At 40.2% G+C, this 26372-nt stretch overlaps 1 protein-coding gene and 1 pseudogene across 2 annotated transcripts in view; both read left to right on the forward strand.

Moving 5' to 3' along the window:
- Fam120c (family with sequence similarity 120C) overlaps positions 1-26372 on the forward strand; it is a 117352-nt gene that overhangs the window by 52787 nt on the left and 38193 nt on the right. The window contains exons 5-9 of one of the 2 annotated variants that reach the window (XM_045140145.1): positions 11301-11400; positions 12242-12318; positions 12782-13059; positions 13863-14136; positions 14761-14932. In XM_045140145.1, coding sequence (XP_044996080.1) covers positions 11301-11400; positions 12242-12318; positions 12782-13059; positions 13863-14136; positions 14761-14932 — 901 coding nt within the window. The remainder of the gene's footprint in view (positions 1-11300; positions 11401-12241; positions 12319-12781; positions 13060-13862; positions 14137-14760; positions 14933-26372) is intronic. The other variant, XM_045140146.1, reaches the window with a different exon arrangement.
- LOC123456631 lies at positions 16801-20097 on the forward strand (annotated as a pseudogene).

Raw genomic sequence — 26372 nt, forward strand, 5'->3', positions numbered from 1 at the left:
CTAATGCAAATATCTAGTATTGGCATTTCTGGGTCATAGGGTAAGGACATGTTTTGACTTAGAAGACTATGGTAAGACATTTCCCACAATAGCTATTTCTTTCTTTACCATCCCTAGTACATAGTTTTCAATATACTAATTTTGCCTTGTGAGTGCTGCACTAGTGATCTACCACTTAGCTACACTTCCATCCAGCTCCCACAGTTTTTAAAATAATCTTTTTAAATTTTTATTTGTTTATTTATTTATTTATTTGAGAGAGAGAGAAAGAATGGGCGCATCAGGGCCTCCAGCCACTGCAAACAAACTCCAGACACGTGCTCCCCCTTGTGCATCTGGCTAATGTGGGTCCTGGGGAATCAAAGCTGAGTCCTTTGGCTTTGCAGGCAAACGCCTTAACCACTAAGCCATCTCTCCAGCCCCAAATAATCTTTTAAAAAAAAATATTTTACTTAAAAAGCCGGGCGTGGTGGCGCACGCCTTTAATCCCAGCACTCGGGAGGCAGAGGTAGGAGGATTGTTGTGAGTTCGAGGCCACTCTGAGACTCCATAGTGAATTCCAGGTCAGCCTGGGCTAGAGTGAGACCCTACGTCGAAAAAAAAAAAAACCAAAAAATATATATATACATATATACTTTACTTATAAGCAGAGGATGACAGTGAAGGAATGGACATGCCAGGACCTCTTGCCATAGCAAACAAACTCCAGGTGCTGTGCTACTTTGTGCATCTGGCTTTACGTGGATAGTAGGGAATCACACCTGGACCATCAGGCTTTGTAAGCAAGGGCCTTTAATCATGGAGCCATCTCTCCAGCCCCTCTCAGCATAGTTTTAATCTGCCTTTTATAAATGACTCATAATGAAAATTTTTAAGACAAAGACTTGTCTTTGAACTTATTATGTGTACCAGGTTATCATTGAATGTGCAGTGATGGCCCTGTCTCCTGATTTCTGGGATTACAGACATAATTATGTAATGAGCACTTTTTTCTTGCACTTAATTTCTATTCATATATGCTCTTTAGTTAATGAAGTCTTTTACTTATTTTTAAAACTGGTTTGTTCATTTCCTTACTATTGAAGTCTTAATTATTATTATTTATTAATTTAAATTTATTTATTTGTGTGTGTGTGTGTGTGTGTGTGTGTGTGTGTGTGTGTGTGTGTATGTGTGTGTGTGTGGATGGGCATGTGCATAATGCATGTGGAGGTCAGAGGACAACCTCAGGGTATTGATCCCCTGCGTCCACATTCTTTAAAGCAGGACCTCTCTTGCTGCCACTGGAAAGTTGTGCTTTGCTGGCCTGTGAGCTTAAAGATTCTTCTGGCTCTGCCTCGCATTGCCATAGGAAATACACACACATGTGCCATTTTGCATTCAGCTTTACATGGGAGCTTGGAATAAAACTTTAGTCAGCAGTCTTTTTTTTTTTTATTATTTATTTATTTGAGAGCGACAGACACAGAGAGAAAGACAGATAGAGGGAGAGAGAGAGAATGGGCGCGCCAGGGCTTCCAGCCTCTGCAAACGAACTCCAGACGCGTGCGCCCCCTTGTGCATCTGGCTAATGTGGGACCTGGGGAACCGAGCCTCGAACCGGGGTCCTTAGGCTTCACAGGCAAGCGCTTAACCGCTAAGCCATCTCTCCAGCCCTAGTCAGCAGTCTTATAGAGCAACCATCTTTAACCATTGAGCAATTTCACTTCCTATTTTATTTCTTTTGTTCTCCAGTGCTATGGCTAGATCCCAAGGCCTTGGTCAGGCTACATAGGCACTCTACCATTGACCTATATCCCTAGCCTTTTTTCTGGAGTCAGGGTCTTGCTGTATAGTAAAGGTATTACAGGCATGTGATGCCATGCCCAGCTTCTACTTTTTTTGTTCAAATTCAATATTTGTATATATTTATATTTTCAATTTTTATATAAAGTATAAGAAAGCTTAGATTTTTTTTTGTTTGTTTTTTAAAGGTAGGGTTTTGCTCAAGCCCAGGCTGACCTGCAGTTCACTATATAGTCTCAGGCTAGCCTAGAATTTATGATAATCCTCATTCCTCTGCTTCCCATGTCGAGTGCTAGGATTAAAGTTGTATGCTGCCAGGCCCAGTTTAAGAAGTTTAGCTTTTGTCTTTTTTTTTTTTTGCATGTGGTTATTAAATTGTCTGAATGTAGTTTGTTGAAAGGACTATCTTTTCTACCTTTGTATTTTTAATATTTATTTATTTACAAGCTGAGAGAGAGAGAGAGCATGAGCAAGAGAGCGCGCACGCAAATGGGTTCATCAAGGCCTCTTAACACTGCACACACTCTCCAGATGCATGCTCCACTTTGTGTATCTGGCTTTACATGGGTACTGGGGAACTGAGCCCAGGCCATCAGGCTTTGCAAGGAAGCACTTTAACTGCTGAGTCATCTCCCCAGCCTTTCCCGCCTTGTCAAAAATCAGTTATATTTATATTGATATATTTCTAGACTCTCTTCCTCTCTGTTGATATATGTTTATGATTTCACCAGTAACATACTGTTATTTTAAAATATTTTATTTGCAAGCGGAGACAGACAGACAGACAGAATGGGTGTTCAGGGCCTCCAGCCACTACAAATGAAAGCCAGATAGATATGTGTACCACTTTGTGCATCTGGCTTTATGTGGGTACTGGTAGATCAAACCTAGGTCATTAGGCTTTGCAGGCAAGTACCTTAACCATTGAGTCATCTCTCCAGTCCCAGCAGTATACTGTCTTCTTTATTGTAACTCTTTGCTGTCTTAAAATTGGGTAGTGATTCTTTTCATTTCTGTATTGTCTTTGTGAGTCTTTTGCTTTCCCATATAAATTTTAAATAAGGTTTTTTTAATATCTGTAGAAAAGAAATTATGCTCAGATTTTGGATGGAATTGTATTAAATATGCAACTGAATTTAGTGAGGTTTTTTTTTTTTCTTCCAGCTTACGTATCTTTTCCCCCACTTGACTTACCGCACTGTTAAGGATTTCCAAATGATGCTGACTAGGAATGCTATGAGTAGACATTCTTGTCTTGGTCCTGGTCTTTAGAGAAAGCATTTAGTCATCATTAACTGCGATAAACTATAAGTTTTATAGATGTATGCTATGAGGTTTGGAATAACCTCTTAGTTTACTAAGATGATTTTTAAGTGTTACTATAATTAATTAATGCATAGTATATTTTGCCCAACACCTTTTACACATCTATTGAAAGGGTCACTTTTTTCTCTAATTCATTAATATTGTGTACTGATGTTATTAATTCTGAACCATCCCTATAAGGTGCTTTAAGGTAGTATTCATATTTCATAATGTTGCATATAAACTGTTGGTATTTCATTTTTGCCTTTTATTTGACGAAGTATATTTGTCAGAAGTGTACAGATTTTTCTGCCTTGGACATTATCGTTTATGCATGTTTATATATGGTGCACACATGTACATATACATACTTGTATGTGTGTGTGTGCATTGTGAATTCATGTTCACTTGTGTGTGAAAGTCAGAGGTTTATGTCTGATGTCTAAATTTCATTATTGTCCACCTTATTCTTTGTTTTTTTCTAAAATACTTGTTTTTATTGACAACTTACATAATTGCAGAGAATAAACCATGATAATTCTCTTCTCTCTTCCCTTTACCACTTTCCCATTCACCAATCCACCTTCTATCATATCTCTTCCACCTCTCAATTAGTCTTTTATCTGAGAGGTCATGGATATCGAGGCCAGTTTCTGTCTGGACAATTGCATTGTAAGCAGTCCTACCCTTCTTTTGGCTCTTACATTCTTTCTGCTACCTCTTCTACAATGGGCCCTTGGAAGGAGTGATAGAGATGTCTCAGCATTGCACATTTCTGTCATACCTCAGCACTATATTGCCTTTTGAGTCATCCCAAGGTCACTGTGATCTGAAAAGAGAAGGTTCTGTGACCAAAAGTGAGAGTAACATTAGAATATGAGTATGAACATTAAGAAAAGTGCATACCGGGCAGATTGGTGGGTATTATATATGCATTTAGCCAGATAACAGCAGGTGATACAGTCCTAGGGCTCATGACCTCTGCCAAAAGCTTTTGACTAGGTCTTTAGTACTAGGCATGTATTCCTTCCCATGGAGCAGGCCTCCAGTCCAATTGAAGAATGGTTTGTTTCTCCCACAACAGACATGCCACTATTATAACCTCTTGGCTCATTTGGCCTGGCTGGCCATACTGAAGGCTTGCAGTGTCCACTGTCATTTATCACCACTTATGAATTTTACCTCCCATAGGGCTTCATGCAGTGTAGGTTTCCCAGCTTTTTGTCAGCTGCTCTACAGGGAGGATTTCACCGCTCAGCTCCAGCTTGATTTTTCAGTGCCCTTGCAGCCCAAGCATGTGGAGTCTTCAGTAATAGGGTCTCGGCAATGGTCTATAATGTTTTGGGGGCTTCAGAGAACCTCCCTGGCCAATAAGTCAATGGAAGGTATCCCATCCCTAGCACTGAAAATTATGTGATGAATGAAAATTATAGATTCAAAAGAAAAAAATTTATAGATTCATCCACTTCCCAGCAAATTTCATAATTTCATTTCTCTTTACTGCTGAATAGAACTTCATTATATAAATGTACAACATCTTCATTATTCATTCATCAGTTGAGTGACATCTAGGCTGGTTCCATTTCCCAGCTATTGTGAATAGAACAGCAATAAACATAGATGTGCAAGTATCTCTAAGGTAGTGAGATGAGTCTTTAGGATCTATGCCTAGGAGTGCTATAAGTAGATCATATCGTAAATCTTTTTTAGCTGTCTCAGAATCCTCCACACTGATTTCCACAATGTCTGTACCAGTTTACATTCTCACCTACAGTGTAAGACAGTTCCATTTTTTTTCCATCCTCACCAACATTTATTATCGTTTGCTTCCTTGATGGTAGTTATTCTGGCAGGAGTGAGATGGCATCTCAAAGTAGTTTTAATTTGCACTTCCCTGATGGCTAAGGATATAGAACATTGTTTTAGATGTTTTCTTCCTTATCTTAATGGAAAGACTTCAAGTTTTCCCCACTTAGTACTATGTTGGCTGTAGGTTTGTCATAAATAGCCATTATTATGTTGAGATATGTTTCTTCTATTTCCAGTTTCTTTAGGACTTCAAACTTAGTGAAGTATATGTTCTTAAAGTATGTTCTTATGATTTTGTGAATTTCATTGGAATCTGTTGTAATGGCACCTTTTCACCTCTACTTTTATTAATTTGTGTCTCTTTCTTTTGGTCAGATTTGCTAAGAGTTTATCAGTCTTTTTTTTTATCCTTTCGAAGAACCAACTCTTTCTTTCATTGAGTCTTTATATTTTTTTGTTGTTTCTATTGCATTAATTTCTGCCCTAATCTTTATTATTTCTTCTGGTCTACTGATTTTTGATTTGCCTTGTTTTTCTTTTTCCAAAGCCTTAAGATGAAGCATTAAGTTGTTTACTTGTGACCTTTCTAATTTCGTAATATAGGTACTTAAAGCTATAAATTTCCCTCTTAGGACTGCCTCCAATGTGTCCCAATGGTTTTGCTATGTTTTGTTATCATTTTCATTTGATTATATGAATTATTTGATTTCCTTTTTGATTTATTCAGTGATCCACTCATTCAGTAGTGTGCTGTGTTAGTTTCCATGTTTTTGTAAATGATTTATAGTTTTTCCTGTTGTTGATTTGTAGTTTAATCCCATTGTGATCAGATGGAGTACAAGGAATTCAGTTTTCCTGTATTGCTAAGATTTGCTTTGTGTTCTGATATAGTCTATTTTAGAGCATGTTCCATGTGCTCCTGAAAAGAATGTTTGTTCTGCTGCATTTGGGTGGAATGTTCTGTATATATCTGTTAGGACCATTTGTTCCATGACATCATTTAATCCAGATGTTTTTCTGTTTATTTTTTTTGCCGGGATGACCTGTCAATTGATGAGAGTGGGGTGTTGAAGTCTCCAACTACAATATGCTTGGTGTTATCTGTGACTTTAATAGTGTTTGTTTGATGAAATTGGGACCACCCATGTTAGGTGCATATATGTTTAGAATTGTAATGTCCTCCTGTTGAATTGCTCCTTTAATCATTATAAAGTGACTTTCTTTATCTTTCCTAACTAATGTTGATTTGAAGTCTATCCTGTCAGATATTAGGGTAGCAATACCTGCTTGTTTTCTAGGCTCATTTGCTTGAAATACCATTTTTCTTTCTTTCTTTCTTTCTTTCTTTCTTTTTTTTTTTGGTTTTTCGAGGTAGGGTCTCACTCTGGTCCAGGCTGACCTGGAATGCACTCTGTCATCTCAGGGTGGCCTTGAACTCATGGTGATCCTCCTACCTCTGCCTCCCGAGTGCTGGAATTAAAGGCGTGCGCCACCCCGCCTGGCCAAAATACTATTTTTCATCCTTTCACCCTAAGGTAATGTCTTTTGTAGAGAGGTGAGTTTCTTGGAGGCAACAAACAGAAGGATCCTGCCTTTTAATCTATTTTGCAAGCCTGTGTCTTTTGGTTGGGGCATTTAGGCCATTGATGATAAGACTTATTATTGGAAGGCATGTATTTTTTTTCTTGCCATACTTCTAGGTTTGTAGGTCTTCCAGTTTTTCCTTTATTCTTTTGTATTAAGTATTATTGGATTATGGTTTTGTTTTCCTGTTTCCTCATGTGTGTGCTTTCCTTTTTCTTTAGCATGAAGGATCTCTTCAAGTAGTTTCTGTAGAGATGGCTTAGTGGTCATATATATTCCTTCAGCCTGTTCTTGTGGAATGTCTTTATTTCTCTGTATATTTGAATGCATATGCATAGCTTTTCTGGATAAAATAATCTTGGTTGACAGTTTTTATCTTTCAGAACTTGGAATACAACATTCCAAGCCCTGATGGCTTTAAAAAAATATTTTTTTAAATTGATTTATTTGACAGAAAGGGGGGAGAGAGAATGGGTGCGCCAGGGCCTCTAGCTACTGAAAACAAACTCCAGACACATGTGCCACCTTGTGCATCTGGGGAATTGGGTCCTTTGGCTTTGCAGGCACACACCTTAACCACTAAGCCCTCTTCTGGTTTTTAAAGTTTGTGTTGAGTTACCTGTTGTTATCCTGATGGCCTTGCTTTTATAGGTGACTTAATGCTTCTCTCTTACTGCTTTCAATATATTTTCTTTGGTTTGTGTGTTTAGTAGTTTAAATATATAATATAGCAATGAGAGTGTTTTTCCTGGTTTTGTCTGTTTGGTGATCTAAAGGCTTCTTGTATCTGCATTGGCATTACTTTCCCTATTTGGAGAAAATTTTCATCTATGTTTTTGTTGAAAATTTTTAATGCCTTTGGAGTAAATTTTTCTTCTACTGTACCTGAATTCTTAAGTTTGATGTCTTCAGAGTTTTCCAAATGTCTTGAAATTCCCATTCATGCCTTCCTATTAGTTTGTTTTTCTCTTTGTTGGATTGTATTAGATCTGCCACGTGGTCTTAAAGTTTAGATATTTTGTTGTCTCCTTGATCCATTGTATTGGTGAGACTTTATAACATTTTCTATTTGACTTACTCTGTTTTTCATTTATAGTATTTTTGATTGGTTTTTTCTTCATTATTTCTATTTCCTTACTCATCTGTTGTATTGACCCCCTTATTTCATTAAGTTTCATTAAGTTTTTCTGTCTGCTTCTTTCTCTCTCTCTCAAATTAATAAATAAAAAAAATTACCAAAAAGGCCTGGAGAGGTGGTTTAGCTGTTAAGGTGCGTACCTGCAAAACCAAAGGACCCAGGTTCAATTCCTTAGCACCCACGTAAGCCAGATGCACAAGGTGGTACACATGTTTGGAGTTTGTTTAAAAGCAGCTAGACGCCTTAGCATGCCCATTCTCTCTATATATACTTCCTTCTCTCTATCACTCTCAAATAAATAAATATTTTTTTTAAAAAAGCATGAAAACAAGCTGGGCGTGGTGGCACATGCCTTTAATCCCGCCACTCGGGAGGCAGAGGTTGGCGGATTGCTGTGAGTTTGAGGCCATCCTGATACTCCATAGTGAATTCCAGGTCAGCCTGGTCTAGAGTGAGACCCTACCTCGAAAAACAAAAAAAAAGAAAAAAGAAAAGAAAAAGAAGCATGGAAACTGGGTGTGGTGGTGTATACCTTTAATCCCAGTGCTTAGGAGGCAGAGGCAAGAGGATCTCTGGGAGTTCCAGGCAACCCTGAGACCAACCTGGGCTAGAAAGTGAAACTTTACCTCAAAAATCCAAACCAAACCAAAACAACAATGACAAACAGCAGGAGTCCTTATATAAAAGTGCATCTTACCTTAAACAGATAATCTAACAAAGCCAAAGTTCCTAAGGATGTATGTTACCCCACACTCTTAATTTTGTCAACTGGGAGGCAGAGAATTCTGGTTTGTAACGGGTTCCAGGTCAGCCTGCGGCTGAGTGAGACCCTGCCCCTAAGACTGACAGAAGACAAAGGCACTATAAATCACAAAACATAAAAAAAACCACAGAAGCCAACCCCAAAATACAGCTTATTTAAGAATGGTATCCCGGTATGGTGGTGCATGCCTTTAATCCTAGCACTCAGGAGGCAGAAGTAGGAGGATCAGCATGAGTTCGAGGCCACCCTGAGATTACATAGTGAATTGCAGGTCAGCCTGGGCTACAATGAAACCCTATCTCAAAACAACAACAAAAAAAAAAAAAAAAAAAAAAGAATGGTAAAGCAGCTAGGCATGGTGGCACACACCTTTAATCCCAGCATTTGGGAGGTAGAGGTAGTAGGATTGCCATGAGTTAGAGGCCATCTTGAGGCTACATAGTGAATTCCTGGTCAGCCTGGGCCAAAGTGAGACCCTAACTCGAACCCCCCCCCAATAAAAAAAAATATGTTAAAATATTTAAAAAAGAATATTATCATTTCAAGGCCACCTTACCCTCAATAGTGAATTTTATATTAGCCTAAAGTACATAATGAGACTCTCTCTTAAAAAAATAAAAATAAGGGCTGGAGAGATGGCTTAGCGGTTAAGCGCTTGCCTGTGAAGCCTAAGGACCCTGGTTCGAGGCTTGGTTCCCCAGGTCCCACGTTAGCCAGATGCACAAGGGGGCGCACGCGTCTGGAGTTCGTTTGCAGAGGCTGGAAGCCCTGGCGCGCCCATTCTCTCCCTCTCCCTCTGTCTATGTCTGTCGCTCTCAAAAAAAAAAAAAAAAAAGAAGAAGAATGATAAAGCTGACCATCAATCATATCTAACACATAATGCGCCCTGACACGGAAAGTGCTATTAGCACTTCCAATGTAGGCCTGTATACCAGGCTTTGGGGCAGGTACTGACCCAGTATAACTAGGTCCTTTCCTTTTGGGATGGCCTCATGTCTCACCTATTCTGAGTGTACACCTGGGTTACTCTTTGTTGTTCTGTGGGCTTGGGTGGGTGGGCTGGGTCAGAGGATGTGTTGTTCTGTCTGCTGTGCTGGATGCTGGATGGGTGGGAGGTGATTATCTGCCTCTGGCAGTTGGGGAGGGGAGGATGTGGAGGGTATTTGATGTTGTAGCAGAGCAGTTCAGCTGGTCATGTTTGTCTTTATTTTTAGCCTTTTAAGTGGATATGTAATGAGTGTCCCATTGTGTGTGTGTGTGTGTGTGTGTGTGTGTGTGTGTGTGTGTGTGTGTGGTTTGTGTTTTAATGTTCATACTTTTTGAAGTAATAATTTTATGTTATTTTCTTAAGGGGTATCATCTAGAACCCAGAAAAAAATTAAATGGATAATATATACTCCTTGTGGTATAATTTATGGTAGACAAATATGAGATACAACCCAAATGTCAGGCATTGTGAAAGTGATTATGATGCATTGATGATGATTAAAATATGGAGTCATTCAAAATTATATCATTAATATATTGGTTAATTTCTCATTGCTGGGACAAAATACCTGGCCACAAGCAATTTATGGAAGGAAAGAGCTTTAATTTGGGTTATAGTTCCAGAGAGCAGAGTTCATCATGGCCTGGAAAGCATGGCAGGAGTAGGAAGCCAATGTTACATCAGCAGGGAAGAAAGAAGTAGAGAAACTGAGTAGTGAATGGGAAGACTTCAAAGCTCACACCCACTGACACAGGTCCTCAGAAAGGCCCTACCTTCTAAAGGTTCCACAGCCTTCTCAGGCAGTACCACCAGTTGGAGAATCAAACATTGCAGTTTGTGGGGGGCAGGGTCACTTTATATTTCAACCACCACAATTAGTTTAGTAGAAATCAAGGTAAGATGAGGGAGACTGCTCAGTGGTTAAAGTTCCTTACTTGCAATGCCTACCGGCTCAGGTTTGATTTGTGTTGTATGTGTCTGTGATCGTTTGTAGTAGCAAGATACTTTCTCTCTGTAAGTCTCTGTCTTCCTCTCACTGCTCTTCCTTTCTCTCTGTCAAATAAATAAAAACATTGTAAAAACATCAAAGTAAATTATATGCATTGTACCAACTACATAAATATATTGTTGTTAAAACAGATTGGATACATTTGACCTGGCATGATGGTGCATGCCTGCAATCCCAGCACTCTAGAGGCTGAGACAGGAGGATCATGAGTTTGAGGACAACTTAGACTGCAGAGTAAATCTTAAACCAGTCAGAGTGAGATTCTGTGTCAAAATATAAACAAACATAACATTGAAGGGAATGGTACATATACTTCAGTAACAGAAATTAGTACTATAGGAAACATCCCAATATATTTTTAGATAATAATACTGGGTGACTTCTTCCCTCCATCTACATGATTTTTTAAATATATTTGATAATTTTAGAATAGCAAATACAGTAAATTTTTATTTGAAGCATTCCTTGTTTTATGTTCCACAATACTTTCTTCTTTACATAATCTTTTCTTCAAAGTAGAAATTTGCTTGCTTGGCTTTCTTTAAATATTTGCTTTCTGGGACTGGAGAGATGGCTTAGCAGTTAAGACACTTGCCTGTGAAGCCTAAGGACCTAGATTCGACTCCCCAGAACCCACAGAAGCCAAGGTGATGCATGTGCTTAGGTGGTGCATGTGCACAAGGAGGCGCATGCATCTGGAGTTCGTTTATAGTGGCTAAGGCCCTGGTGCACTCATTCTCTCTCTCTCTCTCTCTCTCTCTCTCTCTCTCTCTCTCTCTCTCTCTCATAAATAAATAAGTAAAAAAAAACTTAAAAAAATTTTGATTTCTGCTATTATTTAATACCTAATCTATAAATCGTATGAAAAAGGCACTCTTATATTGTTTCTTTTCTCAAAATCTGATGTTTCAACATCCAGTCTAGGACAGAAGACAAAATAGAGCGATTCAAGAAAGCAGTTGAGTACTATTCTGTCACAACTAAACTGTCTTCGCTGCCAGTGGGTCCCTCCTTCCTAGGTAAGGCTTCTAGCTGATCTCAGGCTTTATTGTTGAGAGGGGAAACTAAATTGGTCTCTTAGGAACTCCAGGGTGGAGTTCATTCAATTCCTAGAACCATTCCTGTCTGGTAGGCATTCTCCTTTTATGTCATAAGAAAGGGTTCTGTCCTTTTGAGATTTATAGATGGAGGATAATGCAATTGCCTTAGCTTTGGTCTTTTTTTAATATTAACCCACATTCTGACCTAATATGTATAATAAAATAACCAAAGACAGGGGTCTTTGTTATCCTGCCTTATTTTGAATTCTGCTTTTCACAATTTTCTGAAACATGGCTCACAATATTTCAATAGTGTTATCAGATAAAGTAGTTTATGTAAGATTCCTGGCATGCTATTCATTCATTTTGTCAATATTATACCTGGCAGGAGCTATTTCATCACAAAACCTTCATGTCCCTTATTTTCTTGATGCAAAGGCTAGGATTGATTCCTGCCGCTGTAAATCTGGCAGGTGCATCAACATGGACTGGCAACTAAGGTCAGAGGAAGTAAGACTGACTTTCTACCCAAGGAACAGCTTATGAACATACCTTTTACAGTTTCTCAAGCTCACGGGCCGTAGTTACACATGTTGGGGATATGGGAGAGCATGGATTTCTGTAATGGCACATACTAGCTGATCAAGTCCAACGTTTTGTGGTGCTGAGAGTCTCACTCAGGGCCTCATCTATGCATGCTAGGCAAGAGCTTTACCAGTGCCCCACATCCTCAGCCCATTTTTCGTGTAATGATGGTTTAGCAAGTAATGTGGCAAATTGTTACTATTGGCTAAAATGTAGCCCTTTCTCTTGTCTTCAGGCTTTCGAAATAATCGCCTTGGAAATCCTCCTCTCCCACGCAATCAAATGGGCACCATTTCTGCTGGAAAACCAATGGTGAGTCTTGTTTGTTTATTGGGTAAGTATTCTCTATGTGATTTGAGACCATTTGCTGGCATTAGACTCAATTTTGTTCCTGATTTTTATAATCTCAGTTGAGGAGTTAGGGTGGTTCAGTGTTAGCAGATTGCACAAGCTATATACCCACATCACTTTCTACCATGAGGCTGCCAGAGTGAGTTAGTATAGCATCCAAATCAGTAACCATGAAGGCATTATGAAAGCAGATTAGCTAATGTCACAAAAGGATTCTAGGACATTGAATTTGGTTTATTGTCCCGTCTCTGATGGGTTCTATTCAAACATCACTACTAGAATTATTTCTTATTATTCTTGGTGGGTACTTTATATTTCAACAGGTCCTACTACTGGCATCATCCACAATGCCATAGCTTCTGAGGAAAACACCTTGGAACCTGGTAAAATGTTAAATTGCTTTTCTGTCTGTTTTGTCCTTTAGTTTTCTCACCAGGTGTCCCAGAAAATGAAATATCCATCACCATTTCCAATGGGACCCAACTCATCTCTTCTCTTCTCCCATTCTCTGGGGGAATCCCATGCTTTCTCTGAGGATCCCATGCTACAGGACAACCCCTTTGCCAATTGGGCTGTCTCTTATGACTCCTCTGCGTCCCAGTTTCCCAACTACCTGACTTCTAAAGCTTCACCTCCTTTGGGAGCAGACTCTTCCCAATCCTCTTCTTCAGATGGTGATGATCCAAATGGAACCAGTTCCAAGTAAGTATCTGTGCAGACACCAGAGGAAAGGACTTCAGAAGGAATGTTGAGAAGGTTATATTCTTGGCTTTCCTCTGTTACTCTTTTGCCCTGTGCAGATGGTGATTTTCAGACAATCAAGCCATAGAAGAAAAGGTAGTTGGTTAGGAAAGCTGTGGCATGGATGTGCTCCATAGAATACTGTCATTTTTTTTTTCATTTGTGAACGGTATAGACTGACTGTTAAAAGTAGAAGAATTTATAAAGTTGAAATACTTGAACATTTGAGTGGGCAGTTATATTATTTAGTAACTAACATCAAGTACTTATACTGGCTGGTATGTTTTTAGATTATTTTTTCCAAAGATTATTCCTGGGAAACAGTTGCTTTGAGATTGCACTTGAAATTATTTTCTTAGAAAATTAATAGACCCAAAGGCATCTTTTTTTTTTTTTTCTTTTTGGTTTTTCGAGGTAGGGTCTCACTCTGGCTCAGGCTGACCTGGAATTCACTATGTAGTCTCAGGGTGGCCTCGAACTCTCGGAGATCCTCCTACCTCTGCCTCCCGAGTGCTGGGATTAAAGGCGTGCGCCACCACGCCCGGCTCCAAAAGCATCTTAAAGGCATAAAGATTTGGAGTGACTTCCATGACTTTAGGTTGCTTTAGTTTTTGTCAACTCAAAGAAACCAGGAGGATTGTGATGACCACTGAGAAATCCTAAAAGGGCTTGTAAGAGTCCTTGGGATCAGAGTAGACATCTTCAGTGGAAATAACTTTTATCACCTTCCTGGTCCTATCCTACACTGTTTCTGAATTTTTTAGTCACATCACTGAAGCGCTTCAACAGCAGCCTGGATGGGAAGATTCCAGTGGTGACAAAGGGTCTTGGGTACAGCCTGTTCATGCTGGCGTTTCAGAAGCTAGCCTAGATGATGGTGAACCTCACATCCCATCTCTGTTATCTATGTCTACAAGGAACCACATGGACATCACCATTCCACCCTTACCTCCAGTAGCTCCAGAAGTCTTGCGAGTTGCCGAACACAGACACCGAAGGGGTCTTATGTATCCATATATCTACCATGTCCTCACTAAGGTGAGAAAGCACGTCTGCACCTGCCTCACCAGTCTTCACAGTACTTCATACTTCCTAAGACCATAAGTTACCAGAAAAAGTCTGATCATTAACATATGAAAGGAGATTAAAAGGAGACCAAGTGTGTTAGTACCTTCCTGTAATATCGACCTCAACTAAGGCAAGATTAGCAGGAAATGGTACCATGTAGTACATGAGGTCTCTAAAAGAAGTATAACTGTGATTTTGAAGTAGATAATGTAACAAGTTAATAGACTTTGGTTCAGGAGATAGTTAATGTCTAAAAACATACCTTGTGCCCCCTTTTTTTTTTTTGTACCTTTTGTCTTCCTCTATAGACAGGACCCCTCCTGATTTTATCAACAAATATACCTCCAACAAAATGTCTAAGATGGACTCAATTGAGTGATCAACTATAATCCATTAGATCTGGAACTTTTAAAGTAGAATGTAGCTTAAAAGTTGGCGGTGGTTAACTAGGCTTATAGCTTTCCTTTTAATCTGAAGCTCTATGAATACAAATAGTGCCTAGGCTCTGTAAGCTACAGTTCATTACTTGTTCTTTTCATCTCTAGTCTAAACATTGAAGGAACTAATTTTCTTCTTTTCCTGGACTCTTATTAGGGTGAGATTAAAATCCCTGTATGTATTGAAGATGAGTGTAACATGGAGCTGCCCCCTGCTGCTCTCCTATTCCGGTCAGCACGTCAGTACATATATGGAGTTCTTTTTAGTCTGGCAGAGACACAGAGGAAAATGGAGCGACTGGCAATACGACGACGACTGCCAATGGAAGGTAAGTATTGTTCTAGGTTTTTTTTGTTTTTTGTTTTTTTTTTTTTCCAAGATAGGGTCTTGCTCTAGCCCAGGCTGACCTGGCACTCACTCTGTAATCACAGACTGGCCTCAGACTCACAGCGATCCTCCTACCTCTGCCTCCTAAATGCTGGGATTAAAGGCATGTACTACCTACCATTCCTGGCTTGTTCTGGTTTTGACAGTTCTCTGCATACTTGGCACAGCAAAAAAAAAAAAAAAATGTCTGTGGAAACACATTATACTCAGGGGCTATAGAACAGTCCTTAAAAATGCATTGTTCACCAGAATACATATATGCTAATGTAAATCCCAATTCTGTACTCATGAAGGATTCAGAATGTGTAGTATTCACAAGAACAATGCTGGAATTTGTGAATATAAAAGCGTACCTCACCTAGTCTCTCTTATTTAGTGATGATTTTGTTTTGTAATTTTTCCTATAGGTAGTTGAAATCATTGAGATATTTTAAGTTACAGAATGATTTGATCTAATTACGATGTTCAAAATGAATACTTCAGATTTCTATTTTCCATAAGGTGGAGTGGATTAGATGTGCTTTCTTTATTCTTCCTTAAGTACAATTAAAAATAAAATAAAATACAGAATATTTTAAAATTAATACCCAAGTGTTTGGGATTTGACTGAAAATACCAAGAACTACAAAAGGTTAAAATTTAGGGGTTTTTTTGTTGTGTTTTTTTTTTTGTTTGTTTGTTTGTTTTTGGTTTTTCAAGGTAGGGTCTTAACTCTAGCCCAGGCTGACCTGGAATTCACTATATAGTCTCAGGGTGGCTTCAAACTCATGGCAGTCATCCTGCCTCTGCCTCCCAAGTATTGGGATTAAAGGTGTGCACCACCACACTTGGCAAAATTCAGTTCTTAAACAGAGTGAGAAGAAAATAAATACTAAGATGATAGAAGTTTGAATTATCTGAGCAGGATTTCAAATAGCCACCATAAAAAATTTTAACAAACAATCACAAACCCTTGAGACAAACTGAGCATAGAAAGTCTAAACCAAGAAAGCATATTGAAGAAAAGAAGAACCAAATGGAAATTAAGAACTAAATAATAAAATAACCAAAAGAAAATATTTACCAGGCATTTTGGCACACATTTGTAATCCCAGCACTTTTTAGGTAGAGGCAGAAAAATGAGGAGTCCTAGGTCATTCTTGGCTACATAGCAACTGCAAGGCCACCTGAGCTATGTGAGACCCTGTCTAATAAAAATCAGTCAACTAGTAAATAAATAAAAATAAACAAAATAAAACACTCTGTGGGTGGGTTAAATGGCAAAATAGAGACAATAGAGTAACAAAACAAGAAACTTGAAGACAAAACAATAGAAATTACCCAGTCTTGGGCTGGAGAGATGGTGTAGCAATTAAAGCATTTGCCTACAAAGCCAAAGGACCCAGGTTCAACTCTCCAGAACCCATATAAACCAGATGGACAAGGTCGTGCATGTGTCTGGAGTTCTTTTGTAGCTTCTTGAGGCCCTAATGTGCCCATTCCCTCTTTCTTCCTCTCTCTCTCCCTCCCTCTTTGTGAAACAAATAAATAAAAATTAAAAAAAAAAAGAAATTACCTGGCCTGAATAACAGAGAAAATAGACTGAACACAAAAGAATAAGGACTGAGGATTGTAACAAAAGATCTAATGTTTGTATGGTGAAATGAGAGTCTCAGAAAAAGAGAAGAAAGAACTTGATACAGTAAGAGTATTCAAAGCAGTAATGGCTAGAATATTTTCAAATTTTGCACAAACATAAACAACAGATTCAAAAAAAGTGACTAAATCATAGAAAGTATAAACCCAAAGAAATCTGTTGTAAGACACATGATGGTCAAACTTTCCAAAGGTAAAGACAAAATTATTAAAAGAAGCTATGTAACAATTTGAGGGAGGAAAGAGAGACCAACAATAGGGGGCATATGGAAGAAAAATTGTTAAAAGCAAAGTATAATGACATATATACAATTCCTATAACTTAAAAAATGAAAGGAGCCGGGCATGTTGGCACATGCCTTTAATCCCAGCACTCGGGAGCAGAGGTGGGAGGATCACTGTGAGTTCAAGGCCACCCTGGAGCTACAGAGTGAGTTCCAGGTCAGCCTGGACCGGAGTGAGACCCTATCTCGAAAAAAAAAAAAAAAAAGAAAAGAAAGAAAGGAGAGGGAGAAGGAACCAGGAACCATATAAAGACAATACTAGTAAGGGAAAAATAATGTGAATAATAGGGGATCTCTTATCAGAAGCCTTACAGTCCAGGAGGAATCAGCATAGCATTTTCAAACACAGAAAGAAAGCAGTTGGTCAACACAGAATTCTTTATCAAAAGAATAATGTAGAGGAAATCATGACATTTTCAGATGGAACAAACCTAGGATAACTTTTTCCAAGCAGATCTATCAAAAAAAAAAAAAAAATGGTTGGAGGCAATTCTCCATACAGAAGTACATGGCTCATATTTTAAAGATGCTTGTTTGCGCCACATGTTCTCCCTCATATGTGGATCCTAGCTACAGATGATTGGGCTTCTGCGTGAGAAGGAAAATACTTAGTAGCAGAGGCCAGTAAGTTAAAAAGGAGACATAAAGGGAAGAGAAAGGAAGGGAGGGAGGGTACTTAATAGGATGGTATTGTATATATGAAAGTACAATGATTGAGATGGGAGGTAATATGATGGAGAATGGAATTTCAAAGGGGAAAGTGGGGGGGGAGGGTGTTACCATGGGATATATTTTTTTATAATCATGGAAAATGTTAATAAAAATTAAGTTAAAAAATAGTAACAGAAAAAAAAAGATGCTTGTTTGCAAAGCTTTCCAGCCCATGTTTGAATCCCCTGTACACATTTAAAGCCAGATGCACAAAATGGCACATGTGTCTGAAGTTCATTTGCATCAGTAAAAGGTGCTGGCATACCCATTCTCTATCCCCCCTCGACTTCTCCCTGTGTCTCTCACCCCTCCTCACAATTAAATGAAAATATTTTTAAAAAGAATACAATACATACATATTATTTTCATGTACCCACAAAGCATATGCCTTGATAGATCATGTCCTTGGCCATAAAACAAACTTTAATAAACTTGAGAGTTGAGGCTGGGAAGACAGCTCAGCAGTTAAAAGCACTTACAAAATCTGCTTACCTGGGTTCAAATTCGCCAGTACCTACATAAGGCCAGACTCACAAAGTAGTACATGTGTCTTGAGTTCATTTGCAGTGGCAAGGCATACTCACCCTGCCTCTTCCCCTCCCTCCCTCCCTCTCATAAATAAATAAACAAATAAATATTGTTTTGAAGTAGGGTTTCACTCTAGCTCAGGCTGACCTGCAATTCACCATGTAGTCTCAGGGTGGCCTAAGCTCACAGTAATCCTCCTACCTCTGCCTCCCGAGTGCTGGGATTAAAGGCGTGAACCACCATACCCGGCTAAACATTTTTTTAAAAATCAAAAAGAACTGGAATCATAGAGTAAGTATATTCTCAGACTCCTGCTAATCTAATTAGAAGTAAATAACAGAAAGATAGCAGGAAAATCAATAAGTATTTGGAAAATAACAAAGCACATTTGTCAGGCAAAGAAGATATTTCAAGGGAAAGAAATATATTCAACCAAATGAAAACAAAAATACAAATACCTCTCTATGATATATCCTAATGATCTGATCACAAAATTGAAAATATCTTTTTTTTTTTTTTTTTTTTTTGGTTTTTCGAGGTAGGGTCTCACTCTGGTCCAGGCTGACCTGGGAATTAACTCTGTCATCTCAGGGTGGCCTTGAACTCATGGCAATCCTCCTACCTCTGCCTCCCGAGTGCTGGGATTAAAGGCGTGCGCCACCACGCCCGGTTTGAAAATATCTTAAGTTGGAAACACATTTAGTCTACCTGACCTAATAAACATTGCTTAATAATACAGGACACTGAAGAGTTGCTTGTTTCTTCTTGGGATGCTATTGCTGACCTGGAGCAGTGGTTCATTGCTGCTGCCTAGTAATTTAAAAGAGTTCTCCCCATATCAGAGAGTACTCTTATTTATTTATTTATTTATTTATTTACTTATTTATTTATTTATTTATTTGCAAGAAGTGGGGGGTTGGCGAGGGAGAGAGAATGAGCACACCAGGGCCTGTAATCACCACTGACGAACTCCAGATGCTTGTGCCACTTGGCGTATCTGGTGTTATGTGGGTACTGGAGAATTGAACTCAGGTCATTAGCCTTTGCAGGCAAGTGCCTTAACGGCTAAGCAATCTCTCCAGCCCCACAGAGTACTCTCTTACAACATGAAAAGATCAAAATTGGAAGTATAGTTTCTTCAGATACTTATCATTTTTTTTTAATATTTTATTTATTTATTTGAGAGTGAGAGACACAGAGAGAAAGACAGATAGAGGGAGAGAGAGAGAATGGGCGCACCAGGGCTTCCAGCCTCTGCAAACGAACTCCAGACGCGTGCGCCCCCTTGTGCATCTGGCTAACGTGGGACCTGGGGAACCGAGCCTCGAACCGGGGTCCTTAGGCTTCACAGGCAAGCACTTAACCGCTAAGCCATCTCTCCAGCCCACTTATCATTTTTATACCATCAAAAAGTCAAGGCCCATTCTCTCTCTCTCCCTCTATCTGTCTTTCTATGTCTGTCGCTGTCAAATAAATAAATTAAAAAAATGAACAAAAAAATTTAAAAAAATATTAAAAAAAAGTCAAGGTAGAGGCGGGGGCGATGGGATTACGGGTGGGCGGAGGCTGGGCAGGGCGGGCGCGGGCTGAGGGGCGCACGAGGGGCCAGGGCCGAGCGGCGGCGCACAGGGCGGCAGCATTCACTCGGGCTGCATTGTCGCCGTGCACATGAGCGTGCTCATCCAGCCGTTGCCTTCGGTGCTGGACTCGGCCAAGGTGCAGAGTCTCGTAAACATGATCCAGGAGGACCCAGACAGTGTGCCCCCCACTGACGTCCTCTGGATCAAAGGGGCCCAGGGCGGAGACTACCTCTACTCCTTTGGGGGTTGCCACCGCCTTGTGACCTACCAGTAGCTGCAGCGAGAAACCATCCTTGCCAAGCTAGTCCGGTCCACCCTCTCAAGACCTGAGGGTATACCTTGGCGCGTCCATCCCAGATTTGCAGTAGCAGCTTCCTGGTCACCTGCTATCCTCCCCCCACCCACCCTTCAGGGCCCAGAAGACACACCTAGCCCCCAGCGGACTAAACAGGACAATAGGTGCAGCCAGGATGCATTCTCTTTACACCTGGGGATGGGATCTGACTCTTTTTTGTTGTTGTTGTTTTTCAAGATAGGGTCTCACTCTAGCCCAGGCTGACCTGGAATTCACTATGGAGTCTCAGGGTGGCCTCGAACTCACGGCGATCCTCCTACCTCTGCCTCCCAAGTGCTGGGATTAAAGGTGTGCGCCACCACGCCCGGCTAGGGATCTGACTCTTGATTCCCCCCCCCCCCCCCCCCCCCCCCCGCATTAGCCACCAGGCCCACAACTCATGCTAAATACCGTTTAGCACGAGTCTCCCAACACGTGTGAAAATGGGATCCTGGCCTCATCACTGAAGGAGGAAATGAGGAAGGCGATGGATTTGGAAAACCATGTATTGCACATTTCCCAAGGACAAGCACTTGCTCCTTTTTGGCCTTTAGGCCATCCTATTGCTACACGGGCTAATAAGAAGTAGCTTAAACAGGAGGCTTATTTCCCGTGTGGCCTGAATTCTGGAAACAGATGGCTAACATGGTACAGCTCCCACCACTCAGCTAACATAGGGCTTCCTCTCTCAGATCCTTTAGAATTTTTTTTTGAAAAAAATGTTTTTAATGTATTTCTTTGCACATGTATGTATTTGTGTGTGTGCGTGCCAGAGCCTCTTGCCACTGCAAGCAAGTTCCCGACCCTGTGCACTTCTGGCACTTTCTATGGCTGGCCTACATGGGTGGTTTGGGAACTGAACCCCAGCAGTAGGTTCGCAAGCAAGTGCCTTTAACCACGAAGCCATCTTTCCAGCCCTTCCTTCCTTCCTTGCTTCTTACCTCATGGTCACAAGATGGCTGCTGTATCTCTGGGAGTCACACCTGAAGAAAGCAGGCGGTGGGGGTGGAGCTGAACCTGGGTCCTTAGGCTTCGAAGGCAAATGTCTTAACTACTAAGCCATCTCTCCAGCCCTCCTTGGTTATCTTTCCTATGGCTCTTACTGGTTGGCTTGGGCTTCTTCTCATGGTGGCCTAGGGTTTAAAGAGAGTAAGAATAGAAGTTACAGGACTTTTTGAACTCTGGGGCTAGGACATCATCACAACTGCTGAGTTCTATACCCAAATTCAAGGGATGAGAACCTGCAGCTTTTAGTGAGAGTAACTGCCCAGACATCCATCACAAATAAGTTTCAACGGGCAAATAACACTATTTATTTCATACTCCCAGGCATATGCACTCACACCCACAGGGCCTCATCTTGCTCAGTTTAGGAAAAGAGGTGATGCCATGGGGCTGGTTGTCTTCAAGGGCTAGGTGGCCCCTCTGGCAAGGGCATCTCTATTTGCACTAGTGGGATAGGGTGGGCAGGTGGGACATTCCAGAGGGGTTTCTGCAAACCAAGGGTCCTGGGGGCCATGGAGAGGCAGAGGCAGGAGCAGTGAAATGGGCCTTGCTCCTGAGGCCCTCAGGAAGCCCAGACATTTGACGTTTTCAAGCCTGTTTCCCCAGCTCTATAGCAAGGACAACAGCTTTCCCACCAAGTGTCCCAGGGAAGAAAATTGAAAAGGGACAAAATTCAATGTGGTGTCTTGCATTGAATCTTGGAAGAAAAACGGACATTAGCACATCAGCTGGATTTTTAAAAATGGGATGTTAGCTATTTTTAAATTGGTTTAGGCATTTACACTATTTGGGTGGCCTGGGTGAAGAATGTAGGGGAACTGTTTGTACTATGTAACTTTGTAAATCTAAAGTCATTCCAAGATAAGTTTATTTAATTTAAAAAAATGCTGTGGATTCTTGGGGGAAAAAAGTCAAGGTAATTATAAGTTTAATCATCCTAAGTTGGGCACTGTCTATATAACATTAAATTTGTGAGATGGAGCAAATTCGTTGCTGAGAGGGAAATGGATAGCACTAAGTTCTCAGAAAATAAAAAGTATGTAGTCAGTAATCTTGAGTTTTCAGCTCAAGAAACAAGAGCTGGTTTTAAAGACTAAATGCAGGGCTGGAGAGATTGCTTAGCCATTAAGGTGTTTGCCTGGAAAGCCTAAGGACCCATGTTTGACTCTTCAGGTCCTGTGAAGCTAGAAGCTCAAAAGGTGACACAAGTGTATAAGGTCGCACATGTGTGCAGGGTGGTACACGCATCTGGAGTTAGATTACAGTGGCTGAGACCCTGGCATGCCAGTTGTCACTCGCTCTGACTGTCTCTCTCACATTAAAAAAAAAAAAAAGGCCAGTTTGTTGGGCTTGCCTCCAAAAATTAAAAAGTCAATGCAATACAAGCCAAAGGGAAGAAACAGTAAAAACAAGAAGATAAATAAGGGGAACTGGAGAGATGGCTCAGTTGGTTAAAGTGCTTGTTTGCGAAGACTAAGGACCCAGGTTCAGTTTCTCAGTACCCATATAAAGTTAGATGCACAAGATGGTGATGTATCTAGAGTTCGTTTGCAGTGGCTGGAGGCCCTGATCGACCTATCTCCCTATTTCTCTCTATTAAATAAATAAATAAATAAAAATACAAAAATAAAGCCAGGCGTGGTGGCACATGCCTTTTATCCCAGCACTCGGGAGGCAGAGGTAGGAAGATTGCCATGATTTCAAGGTCAGCCTGAGCTAGAATGAGACCCTACCTCGAAAAACCAGAAAAAAAAAGAAAGAAGGACATTGGAAACCAAAAATAGTAGAGAAAAATCAATGAAACAAAAAAAAAAATCTCACTCTTTGGGAAGGACAATAAAATTGATAGATTTCTAGAAAGACAGTAAAAAAGGATATAAGGTTAATAAATTATGAAACATGGAATATCACCATAAAATCTATAGACATCACAATATTACAGGAAATAGTATAAATAATCTTATATATAAATTTTCTCAGATAAAGTAAACTGATGTCTCATAATATGTAAATGACCATTATGTCACCTTATGTCATTTAGGATAGAATTACTCCAGAAAAGTAATCTGGCTCAGTTGATTTCACTGAAAAATTCTATAAAATCTTCAACAAAGAATTAACCCACAAAATTGGAGAAGATATTTCCAAACTTATCTATAAAGCTAGTACTGCCCTGGTGCTAAAATCAGATAAAGGCAGTACATTAAGACAACACTTAGGGGCTGGAGAGATGGCTTAGTGGTTAAGGTGTACTTGACTGTGAAGCCTAAGGACCCAAGTTCAATTCTCCAGGTCTCATGTAAGCCAGATGCACATGGTGGCTCATGCATCTGAAGTTTGTTTACAGTGGCTGAAGGCTCTGGCATGCCCATTCTTTCTTTCTCTCTGTCTCAAATAAATAAAAGTAATTTTTTAAAAAAATATTTTATTTTTATTTATTTATTTGAAAGAGGGAAAGAGGCAGACAGAGAGAGAGAGAATATGGGTTCACCAGGGCTTCCAGCCACTGCAGACAAACTACAGATGCATGTGCCACCTTGTGCATCTGGCTTACATGGGTACTGGGGAATTGAACAGAGGTCCTTTGGCTTTGCAGACAAGCAACTTAACCACTAAGCCATCTCTCCAGCCCAAAAGGAAACTCTTAAAAAAAATACTTAGAACCAATATACCATAACATCTCTTAAATGATGTGCCATCATAGATCAGTCAGTATATGTTCTTTCATGCCCACTAAATTTGTATCTTGAAATCCTAACTCTAAATGTGATGATTTTGGGAAGCCTGGCCTTTGGAAGACAATTAGATCATTTGAGTAGAATTCATGGATAGAAAGGATTACTGTCTATTGTTTTCTTTTGGGTTTTGGCAGCATCTCATTGTAGCTCAGGCTGACTTCTAACTTATCGTGGTACTCCTGTCTCAGCCTCCTGAGTGCTGAGATGATAGATGTGAGCCACCACACGTGGCTGGACTAGTATCTTTATAAAAGGAATCCAAGGGCTGGAGAGATGGCTTAGTGGTTAAGGCACTTGCCTGAGAAGCCTAAGGACCCATGCTCAAGCTCTCTCCAGATCTGACTTGAGCCAAATGCACATAAGTGAGGAAAATGCAAGGTTGCACATGCCCACTAGGTGGCGAAGTCATCTGGCATTCAAATGCGGTGGCTGAAGCCCTGGCATGCCAATTATCTCTCCCTCTCTCTAAAAAAAAAAAATAGCCAGGCCTGGTGGTGCACGCCTTTAATCCTAGCACTGGGGAGGCAGAGGTAGGAGGATTATGGTGAGTTTGAGGCCACCCTGAGACATGACCTAATGAATTCCAGGTCAGCCTGGGCTAGAGTGATACCCTACCTTGAAAAACAAAACAAACAAACAAACAAAAAAAAAAGACAAAAAGGAATCTAAGAGCTGTCTCTTCTCTGCCAAGTAAAAATACAGTGAAAAGAAAGCCGGTCCAGAAAGCAGGTCCTTACCAGATGTATCTGTTAGGTCTGAATGTTGGACATTTCAACCTCCAGAAATATAAGAAATAAATACCTGTTGTTTATAAGCTGCACAGTCTATGGTACTTTGTTATGGTCTAAGGCAATCCAGATGCAAAAATGATTAAAATATTAGCATGTAGGAAGAGGATCGGGAGTTCAAGGCAGGGCTGGAGGGGATGCCCTAGCAGTTAAAGTGCTTGCCTGCAAAGCCAAAGGGCCCAGGTTCAATTCCCCAGTACCCACATAAGCCAGATGCTCAAGGTGGCACATGCATCAGGAATTTGTTTGCAGCCACTGAAGGCCTTGGTGCAACCATATATTCTCTCTCTCTGATATAAATGAATAAAAATTTTTAAAAGGAGTTCAAGGCCACCCTGGGCTACATAGCAAGATATTGTTTTAGAAAAACAAACAAAAGTTATTATTCATTTATTATATATGACCTTCTGGAAAAATAGACTTGACCATAAATCTAACATTTATACTTTTGGTCATCTATCTCAGAGAAATGACTTTTTTTTTTTTTTTGGTTTTTTTGTTTTTTCGAGGTAGGGTCTCACTCTGGTCCAGGCTGACCTGGAATTAACTCTGTAGTCTCAGGGTGGCCTCGAACTCATGGCGATCCTCCTACCTCTGCCTCCCGAGTGCTGGGATTAAAGGCGTGCGCCACCACGCCCGGCTCAAAATGACTTATTTTCATGCAGGATAGAGAGTGATTGAATCCAGGGCCTCACATATACTAAACAAGTATTTCATTTTAATTGTACTTTATTTTTAATGCCTAGTTCCAAACTGGAAATTATCCAGAAATCCTTTTCAGTGAGTGAATGGTTAAACTGATATAGCCATGCTATGGAATACTTCTCAGCATAAAAGGAATGAATTTCATTTTTCCATACTTATTTATTTATTTTGGGTTTTCAAGTCAGGGTCTTGCTCTAGTCCAGGCTGACCTGGAATTCACTATGTAATCTCAAACTGGCCTTGAAATCACAGTAGTATTACTCCCTCTACTTTTTTTATTTATTCATTTGCAAGTAGAGAGAGACAAATACACACAGAAAGTATGCCAGGACTTCTAGCTATTGTAAACAAACTCTAGAAGCATGCACCACTTTGTATATCTGGATTTATGTGGATATTGAGGAAACAAACCTGGGTCCTTAGACTTTGCTAGCCAAGCACCTTAGCTGCTAAGCCATCTCTCCAGCCCAGATAAGATTTTTTTTTTGTTTGTTTGTTTTTTGTTTTTTGAGGTAGGGTCTCACTCTGGTCCAGGCTGACCTGGAATTAACTCTGTAGTCTCAGGGTGGCCTTGAACTCACCGCGATTCTCCTACCTCTGCCTCCCTAGTGCTGGGATTAAAGGCGTGCGCCACCATGCCCAGCTGAAGATTTTTTTTCAAGGTAGGTTCTTACTCTAGTCTGGGCTGACCTAGAACTCACTGTGTAGTCTCAGGCTGGCCTTGAATTTTTAGCAATCCCCTTACCTCTACCTCCCAAGTGCTGGAATTAAAGGCATGCACTACCACGCCTGGCAAGGAATGAAATTTTCCTTTTTCGAGGTAGGGTCTCACTTTGGTCCAGGCTGACCTGGAATTCACTATGTAGTCTCAGGGTGGCCTCGAACTTGTGATGATCCTCCCTCTATCTGCCTCCCGAGTGCTAGGATTAAAGGTGTGCTCTGCCAGGAATGAATTTTTAATTTAATGACATGAATGGATCTCAGAAGCAGTAATAATACTATGTGAAAATGCCAGTCTCAGGTCGCATATTGTATTATTTCATCTTCATAACATTCTCATAATAACAAAATTA

Source organism: Jaculus jaculus, chromosome X (genome assembly GCF_020740685.1).
Source record: "Jaculus jaculus isolate mJacJac1 chromosome X, mJacJac1.mat.Y.cur, whole genome shotgun sequence".
NCBI classification, from domain to species: domain Eukaryota; kingdom Metazoa; phylum Chordata; class Mammalia; order Rodentia; family Dipodidae; genus Jaculus; species Jaculus jaculus.